We start from the raw sequence: 9,952 nt of genomic DNA on the forward strand, positions 1-9,952 counted from the left end.
ACCAGCGGATCAGACACTCGATAAAACATTTCTGAAACAGATAAATGTATGTTTCATAAGGTTGTGTTGACTGACTACAGATTCAATAATTCGTTGGTTCAGAGGGCTTAAGTTCATCAAAACTTTAAAAAAACCTTCAAGATTTAAAAAAATCCGCAAAATAAGGGTTTGAAAATAGTTATAACAATAAAACATGAAAAAATGGTGAAGAATGAAGGAAAGGCAAAAACTTACATCGCCCACCGAAAAACGTTCGAAGTCAAAACGAAAGGTGGCCAAGTTTTCCGTATGCAGCTTATGCATTTTCGCGCCCGGAGGCGGGTAAGCTGATAATAGTAGAACAATTCAATGAAACAGTTTCTGACCACAATCTAGGTCGCTTTTCATTTTTTCCAAGATGAAAAACTTTGAGTGATCCTCTTCCTCAGCTTCGAAATTTTCAAAGAAAAACCTAAAGTAAAAAAAAACTGTTTCAGCATGTGTACATGAGGAAGGATTTTTACAATTATTAATAAAGTAGAGCTCCGATAAACAGCTTGATTGGATCCAAACAATGAAATTAACAACATAGTACTGTTCACTGACAAATGAACGACAGCCTCGAGAACAAATTGAGAAATAATTATTTTTGAAAATTTTTTAAAAGATTTTCAGCAAAGTTACCAAAAACTCAAAACAATTCTGATTTGAAGAACTGAAGTGTTTTTATTTTGGTGTCATTCTTATACTAAAATTTTGTTTTGGAAAACTTCGGTGTTCCCGTTTCAACTCATTTGCAAAAAACCATTGCATTTTTTCAAAATTACTATTCGATCGTTAGGCAGTAAAGAATATGTAATTTATTGAAGCATAAAACGAAACAGCTAAACTTTTGAGAAGTGTGAGAATAAGTGTTTGGATTACTGTTACACTACTGTCTTAAATGGACCCTGTAGAACAACAAAACAATCGCTTAGCTAATCAATTTGAGGCAATTGCAAAAAATTAAAAGGACAATTAGTCGCGCTTTTTCATTTTCAAATGGAAATTAAAAAAGAAATATCAAGAAAATAAGCGCTTGACACAAGTTCAGTGAGAATACTGGCGAGAGAAGCAACTCTCGAAAAGTGAACGAGCCCCGCTGGTCGCCGCCAGTAACAAGCCTAAAAATTGCAGTTATAACTAATCAACATAATGTCAAAAACCCAGACGGGTTATTCGACAATAGGTAAACAGAGCTGTGGTGCAAGGTCCAATATGATGCCAAACTAAAATGAATTAAAAAATAACATATGTTTCAACTTCAGTTTGATGTCAGAGTCAATAATCCATACACCGTTATTTTTGTTTTCATTAGACTCATGATATTCCCATTGTGCCAATCATCTTAATTCTTTCCTCTTTCATGTTCCAAGTTTCCCATGTATCGATCGATATGGCATACAAGACAGTGTGAATAAGTGTGACATCACCTTGTAAGCGTTCCCAACTAATCCCTTATTCAAAAGTATCTTCTCATATTTAGTGCGTTTCGCGCGCAGAGCACGCAGTCACACTGTCATTCTCACGCATTTTTGCGACATTATACCGTGAGCAGTCACTTTAGGTTATGAGGTTATTGTTCTCTCACTTCCGTCTATCGATTGTAAATTTGTATTGTGTTAGTTGTAAATCTATGCTATTTTTAATTGAAATAGACTATCTTTGAGAATTTGTCACGGCACAGAATCATAGAAAGTCCATATGCAGCATCTCAAAATTTTTTTGGTAATTTCGATATTTTTTGTGCGGGGTTTAACCGAAAAAAGCTAGAAATAAAAAAGCTAGCACCAATCCGCCACATGGGCGCCGGTTAGTTGCCAAACGCCACCTAGATGCCGGATACTCGCCCTCTTGACCTTATTTGCCGTTTCCATCCCATTTCGGTGCCACACCGGCTAACTGCCATATACCTCGGCTAACTGCCATTTTCACGGCTAACTCCAGAAACTCATGGCAAACTCCTATATACATGCCGACTTCGTGCCAAAAATTACCTGAGAAGTTTCATTATTTTCCACTGAAAAAAATTTCTAAACTAATAGACCTGCAACAGTAATATACTGTCCTAGCAAAATGGTTTTTTGTTTTGATATACCGGTTTCTTGTTGCCCGCTTAATTATTGACTCTAGTTTGGTAGAGCCCGTTTGTCTTACTCTCTTGCGACATAAGGGTTCAATCAATTTTTTTTAATTAAAAATTGTTTCATGTCGATGATATCAGCTTTTCACTTTATTAATTTTTTAATAACGTGTTTCCGTTCCCCAACCATACATAACAATTTTCAGTAATGTACCCCAACTACTACCAAAACTTACACAACTACCCAGTGGCGGCTCAAAATCAGCAGGCAAATCCCAACGGGCAGCACGGTAACCAGGACTACTTACAGTATGCCGCAAATCAGTATTGGACACAGACAGGATATGTGAATAGTGAGTTAGCGTCTTACAACCGCGCTCTACCGAACCCGAAGAAAATTGTGAGATTTTTCAATGGGGATTTCGGTGGAGCGCAGTTGTAAGAGGTGTGTAGAGCCAGTAAGTAGAAATATGTTTCAGACTACAATCCTCCCGCGCCTCCCGTCCAAACCCCATTCGAGCCAGTCAACCCGGACGCCATTAAAGTCACACTGCACGACTCAAAACTGTGGAAAGCGTTTCATGTACTGGATAACGAGATGGTCACCCTCCCCAACGGACGTCAAATCTTCCCCACTCTCCACTACAACGTCGCTGGTCTCCCGCACTCAGCAAATTACATTTTTGGGCTGAAACTCCAACGAGTCAACAAGAATTATTTGATGGAATACAGAGGTGGCGAGTGGAAAGAGACTGGGAAAAGTGTGAAGGCAGATTTGGAGAGTAATGAGATATTTGCTGGAGTCATGGGTGGAGGTGTCAATTTCAAAAACGCTAGGATCCAGAGCATTAGAAGATATAATACAAAAGGAAAAGATAAGGAAGAATCACAAAAACCAAAGGCAGATCAAAACAAGAATATTTCGGTGAGTCACCCTCCTTTCTTCGCTCACTTTTCCACTTGTTCTCATATGGCGAAGGTTTGGTGTAGTGGTTAACAACCTTGTTTTTGAATCTGCTCCCCCCGAGTTCGAACTTTTTTTGCGGCAATTTTTTTTTCTTTTTTTTTCTGACAAAATTAGATGAGATAATATGAAACGGTGCAAAAAAAGTATAATCATGACCTATTTCTGTACACTTTGAAAATGTTGGGTCTCGCCACGAAAATCTAGATGTTTGGGGTACTGTAACTTTTCGTGGTGGGATCAAAGCGGTTTAAAATTTATGTATTCGTGATTAGTGCGTCAGGACCAATTGGAAAAGTATAATCATGAATATATTCCGTTCATTCTGGGTCTCGACGCGAAAACACTGTATTACTGTAGCATTTCGTGGCGAGACCCGATTTCTTCCAAACTACGTCATGATTATACTTTTATGAAAGCTCTCAACGTACTGAATCCGATTCTGTTCCCAAATACGCAAAATCTTAAATTTGTATTTTTTAGCTCTTCGTCACCAGCCACTGCCGTTACACCCCCATACTATCAGTCTACTATATGCAATCTACCGAGAAGAAATTCCTCAAATCATTCGTGTTCAAGGAGACACAATTCGTTGCGGTCACTGGTTACAAGGTAAAATTTATTTTTAGTTTTCAGATTTTAAAGAAAATTTTTTGTTTTAGAACGAAGCTGTCAGAAAATTGAAAACAAACAAGAATCCATTCGCTCGACCGGATTATAAGGAGGATTATAAGGAGGATTCTAAGGAGGATGTTGTGGAGAATTCAGAAAAGGATTCAACATGGGATTCTGGAATTTCGTCGATGAATAGCACAGTGGCGTCGTCAATTGAGTCACCAACTTCTAGAAGGGATTCAGGAGTCTCTTCTCATTCTCAGAATCAATATCAGTTTTGGGGCTCATCGATAACTCCAGGACCGTTAATTAAAAAGGAGCCCACTCCCGAAAATTCCAGATTCGATATGAATTACACATCCGGAGGAGCGTCTACTTCTGATTCTCAGAATCAATATCAGTTTTGGAACTCATCAATGACTCGAGGGCCATCCAGCGATGTTAAAATGGAACCAATTTCTTTTAATATGGATCTGAATTCTCAATACAATAATCTACCACCGCTACACTCTTGGCAACAGGACCCATACCCGCTCACGGCCACTCCAGGACCATCGAATCAGCCATGGGATGAGAACAGCTTCGGACAGAAGCAGAACTATAAGTTTTGAGTTAATTGAGTTAATTGAATAATTGGTTTAATTTTGATTCATTTGGATTTCTTTGAATAAAAATAATAGAAATGTAAAATTTTCGGTTTCAAAGCAACGCAATTATTCAGGGAAAATTAGTTTTTTTGTTGCTTGACGGCATGTCTGTTTAATTGCTTAAAATGATGCAGCTTACGGTTTCAAAAATGTGATTCTTCGAATTATTATCACAACCAATGTTACAGTCAACGGCTTTAAAGGATTTTTTCTTTTTTTTTAGCAATACATGTAAAGTGAAAGAGACACGAATGTTAGTTGAAAACAGCAAGGAATTGAGAAATAATTTTGTCCGAGAGGACTACACGACCGCGTGGAAAAACTTTTTTACCTATACTACTTTTGGGTCAGGAGAACGAGAATTGAAGCATTTCATTAATGCTCCAATTTCAAAAGTTTCTTAGAATCATCTGAAATATCGGAATCTGAAGTAAAAATCATGACTTCAGAACTCCTGTAAATTCGAAAACCAAAAGAGAACAAATACATTTTATTCGCGTTTTTAACAGTTTCAAACTCCTTTCATATTGAATATTTTTTCATTGAGACAATCATCCGTCCTAAGTAGTTTGTCTGCTTAAGAGCGCCTATAAACGGATCACCTATGTAACTAGTTCTTATTGAAAAGTTATACATTCGATTATGCTTTTCTGTTTTATGAAACCGCCAAAATCTGTTTCTTTTTTTCAGAGTAGTAAAGATCTGACAAATAATTGTTAATAAACATAACACCCGACAACAAAAATATTTTTATGTCTATCACGGTTCTGAATGTTAAATGAAAAATTATGATAACTGTGTCAAGCTTAGCATAAGTGTCCATTCTTATTTCAGAAGTGTTAATTACACAAATAAATTGTTTTCGCTTTAACCTTCCTCTTTTTTTTTTTGAAAAAAAAGGGGTCTGACTATAAGCGATGACTGGTAAGACTGATTGCAGAAATGAAAATTTTCAAAGTTACAAATACAGTTTGAGACAGGGAAAAATGAGTCACTAAGAAAAACGAACAAAAAAAATATCCAAATCTTTTGAATCAGTCTGTTTACGTTTTTTTCAATTTTAAATTATTTTTCCCACTTTACATATGTATTTCTTTACTGTTTTGAATGAGTTTTCTAATTCTAGTTTTTGGAATGCTCGAATGGTAATTGCGTGAAACCAGAAGTTTATGAAAACTATAATGGAAAAACTCATGAGATTCCCTACTATCAAAATAGCTAAACCTTCAAAAATCCTTGATTTATTTGCAATAGATTTATCAAACGTTTTTTCTCTAGAGAAGAAACGTTATTAAAACAGTGAAGTTATTCTGTTTCAATAGTTCAACATCAAGTTATAAAGTAAACTATATTTTATTCACATTGTTGGTTGGTTCACGCTGTACTCTTCGATATCAGTAATCACAAATCGCAAGAACTCAATGTTGAACTGTGATTAAACTGAACCTTCTGTTTGAATGCAAACATTTCGTGTTCAACGATTTTGACCGACTAGAACAATGCAAGCGCCAAGGTTTTCAATACATCAGAGAGCATTCTGCCAAGAAATCTCCAAAATGAATAAATGTGAAAAAGTTGAGAAAAATTCAGGATAGCAATCTCGGATAAGTGCATCCCAGCACACACCTTTTCTAAAAAAGAATAAGTTATTATATCAAAACAAAAACTGATTCGTATGCAATTAGAAGGCTTCGATATATATTAAAAGAACACACTTCAATGTCAACAAAATGCAAATTAAATAATAGTAGACGTCCTGAAACAGGTGAAAAATTGTAGCGACAGTCCAACTTTGAGACAAAAAAAACTGACTAATAGCCATTGTTCGGTTGGTTTTTCAATTTGAAAGTTTATTCGGAGTTATGCTATGATGTTCCTAAAGTGCTATTTGAGAAACTTGGATACTGTACGCAAGGAATGCACTATTAAGATAAAACGTATGTGAAACAGATACGGTTTTTGTTAAATGTTCAGTTTCCGAATAACTATTGTACACCAGAGTTGCGCGGAATTCCGACTTTCGACTTCCGACTTCTGACTTCCGGGCATTTTTCACTTCCGGCTTCCGCCTTCTGTTTTGAAAATATTAATTCCCACTTCCGACTTCCGGATAAGGAGTTTTACTTCCGACTTCCGTCATTCCAACACTGTAAAATTTGGGAAGAATACATTTCGCAGAAATACATGAAAACATGGTCAAATAGGATGAAAATAGGCTTTTCTATAGCCAAAAACCAATTTTCCAATGATTTTAGCGAGTTTTATAATTTTTGGAATTCGGAATGTTTGCGAAAAAGAATCTACTTCCGATTTCTGACTTCCGACTTCCAAGCGTTTTTTTCAATTCCGGCACCCGACTTCCGACTTCCGTTTTAGAAAAAATCACTTCCGCACAACTCTGTTGTACACCTTGTGTTATTTGCACATTTCACATTCTTGAAACCAAGAAACATACACTAATGAATCTCTCGAATGTTTAAATGTTCGTGAAACACTAGAAATATCTAATTTTGGCACACGAAAATATGGAGGAAAAATTTCTGTAACGATAAGATAGCATAAATGAGTAACATTTGAAACGGGACTCGGTGGACTTTATTTCCAGCTGAATTTCAAACTTTTAACGATGAATTTCTCTAATTTTTGGTGTATTGAAAGCTTTGTGAACAAATTGGCAAATCAAACTGGTAAATTGACTCAATTATCATATGAATGTTCGGAAATATTACTGTTGCAGGAACATATCATAAATGAGAATAATTTAAAACGGGATTCAGTGGTCTTTTGATTCTGTTGAATTTCAAACTTATTATATAACAATTCATTTCTCGAAGTTTAGGTGTATTGAAAGCTTTGTGAAAAACTTGGCAAAGTTCGGAACAGTAAGTGTTTATATTTAAAGGAGGACTGAAATCATATTTATTCATTTCAGATTCTGACACGTCAGAAAATTCGAGCAACTTTCATCATTAGAGCATGTGCTAAAATCGCTCTAATCGCTCTAAATTCACGTTTTCTCGGCTCAAATAGAGCTTTCGTGGAAGAGTTTTCCCACGCGAATTTCTCCCTTTGTGTAGTCCTCTCGGACAAAATTATTTCTTTTTATTTCTCGATTTTTCGTTTTCTTGCTTTTTTCAACACATTTTCGTGATTTCTTCTTCTTTTTTTACGGTAAACGGTCTCCCAAAGTCCGAGTAAGAACTGCAAGGAAATTTTCGATCTCCCCTCACGAAACGAAAATTTGAGAAATTTGCAGGTCTAAAAGTGAATTTTTTAATTTTTAGCGTAAAGCTAAAGGTTGAAAAGTCACTTCAATAAAGGTTAATGTGATGAATACATCAAAGAAAAACAATTATTCTTCTAAAAAACCATGATATCATGTCTTTTGAGTGTTGCATTTGATATTTTTTCTAATAAAACCCCATTTTCCACTGGAAAAATTGTGGCGAATTCTCGACTTCAAACTGTATCCAGCTCTCCATTTCTTGACGGTTTCATTTCAATTATAGCTCAAAAAATCCGCAATAAATAGATCTTGATTTCTGATGGATGGGTCACTTTTTTGCCTAATAATTTTCGAGAAATAATGGAAAAACCGAATTTTCAGGACAAAACTTCGATCTGTATCAGCGCCTTTATTTTTGCTCCAAAAATAGTTTTCTTTTTTCCGAAATGTTGCTTTTGCCTTTCTCGTTTTTTGTTATTAGCCGAGCGAATTCGTTACAACTGCGCCCCACCGCAAACGAGAGAGTATCGGCGAGAGACGCAGATTTTTTTCTCGCGCCAACAATTATTTTCACAGTTTTTGACCTATTTTCACTGTTTTTCGAAAGTTTTTAATGTAATTTGTTCTTAAAAACAGCGAAAATAGGTCAAAAATAGTAAAAATATTTATTCGCGCGAGAAAAAATTCTGCGTCTCTCACCGATACTCTCTCGTTTGCGGTGGGGCGCAGTTGTAAGAGGGGGTGGGCCGCTAATATTGACAATTTTCACTTTTTATTTCCTTTAATGTTCGTAATTTGAATAAAATCAAAATTTTCAGTTGAAAAATTAATAAAAAATTATTTTTGACTACTGTAGCGCGCAGCCTTTGCGCTCCACTGAGAACTTTCGCTTGCAGTTGTTTTTCGGGGTTTGGGAGACTGTGCGGTATAAATTGAAATATAAAAATATGACTTCAGCCCTCCTTTAAACTGAAAAGAAATTTAGAACAAAAAACCTTACAATCCGGTCAATAAACGTTTCTAAAAATACATAAACTCTCATGAAAACGCAACAAGTCAATACTCCTAGAACATGTTCCAGGTAAAATGTGTAATTTGTTGGTAGCATGAAAAAATTCGATATGAAGTTCTTTTTCAGGTTTTGTGTAAGTGAAGTTAATATGTAGAAACCGATCATCGAAACCCTATTGATGAAAAAGTTATGCATTTCTCAAAATAGGGAAACCGTAAACTTTTCCATTTTTGCTTGAATCGATTTCAAATAGATTATTGTTTCAAGAAATCAATTTTACATTATCTTGTAACTGCATAGTTTTTAATTTATTTTTGGCAGAAGTCGAAAATATACAGTAAAAATTAGCGAAAAATTGCAACCAACAGGAATAACCCAACACCAGAAAAATAATATTTCATTGTCAAGTGTTATCTGAAACAGACAATATTTTCAATACTGTTTCTCACCTGCACGATAGCAAAAAATTATTTTCTAAAACCGTTCCGCGCAATTCATTTCCTTGTGATTAAAAAAAAATGATATACCACAGTTAGTACAGGTAAATTTTGCAAAACGAAATACGGGCCGGGCCGGGCCAAAATCAGGAAAAATCTCGGCCCGGCCCGTTTTGAAACATTTTTTCAAAACACTTTGAGTTTTTGAATTTTTTTTGGGAAATTTTTGGAAATTTTTTGAAATTTTTTGAAAAAAGTATAGTTTTCGAATGAACATTTAAAATTGAATTAAAATGTGAATATGTAGGATAATTTAAGCATTTTTACTCTATTTTTTCGAAAAATTTCAAAAAAAAAATTGGTAAAAATGGGTACCCATTTTTGAATCCGGCCCGGTCAAGAAAAATCTCGGGCCGGCCCGATTTTTGACAAGTCTGATAATTACTTTTACAATAGTTTCATTTTAATTTAGCAGTAAATGCATTCATGTTGAAAATCGAAAACAGTACAACAACGCTTTCCTAACAGGAGACATTTCAAATCAGAAACAGAAAATAATACTTGTATCCTCGGTTTTTGAATCGAAATTTTTTTTACACATAAACCAAAATTCAATTTTCATATTCCAGAAGTTTCCAAAATGGTGTGAACTCATGTTTAGCCAATAGAGTTGAAATGATAATAGAATAATGATAACAATAATTATGTTCTTGAATCTCTGAAACGGAAAAAAAATTAGGACACAATATGTTTGGGTCTGTAATAAGCCGGCTGAATTTTTTTAAATGTTTGGTTTTTTGAACAAATATTTAGAGTCGATTTCACTGAAAACCCATTTTTAAAACTACAGTAAGAAGTTTTCGTTGCAGGACCCGGAGTGTTGTTGCGACAGCCTCAACTGCCAGCGATAGTAAATTTGAAACTGAGATGTATGGCTCAATTAATACGTG

At 35.2% G+C, this 9,952-nt stretch overlaps 1 protein-coding gene across 1 annotated transcript; it reads left to right on the forward strand.

Moving 5' to 3' along the window:
* Positions 1 to 2,309: 2,309 nt before the first annotated feature.
* On the forward strand, positions 2,310 to 4,291 carry GCK72_012429 (uncharacterized protein; the record flags this gene model as incomplete). Its single annotated transcript, XM_053729106.1, has 4 exons — positions 2,310 to 2,454; positions 2,581 to 3,026; positions 3,549 to 3,677; positions 3,728 to 4,291. 4 exons carry the CDS (start codon positions 2,310 to 2,312, stop codon positions 4,289 to 4,291), a joined length of 1,284 nt encoding a protein of 427 aa, XP_053583878.1.
* Between the last annotated feature and the right edge of the window lie 5,661 nt (positions 4,292 to 9,952).

This window comes from Caenorhabditis remanei, chromosome IV, assembly GCF_010183535.1.
Source record: "Caenorhabditis remanei strain PX506 chromosome IV, whole genome shotgun sequence".
Classification (NCBI taxonomy): Eukaryota; Metazoa; Nematoda; class Chromadorea; order Rhabditida; family Rhabditidae; genus Caenorhabditis; species Caenorhabditis remanei.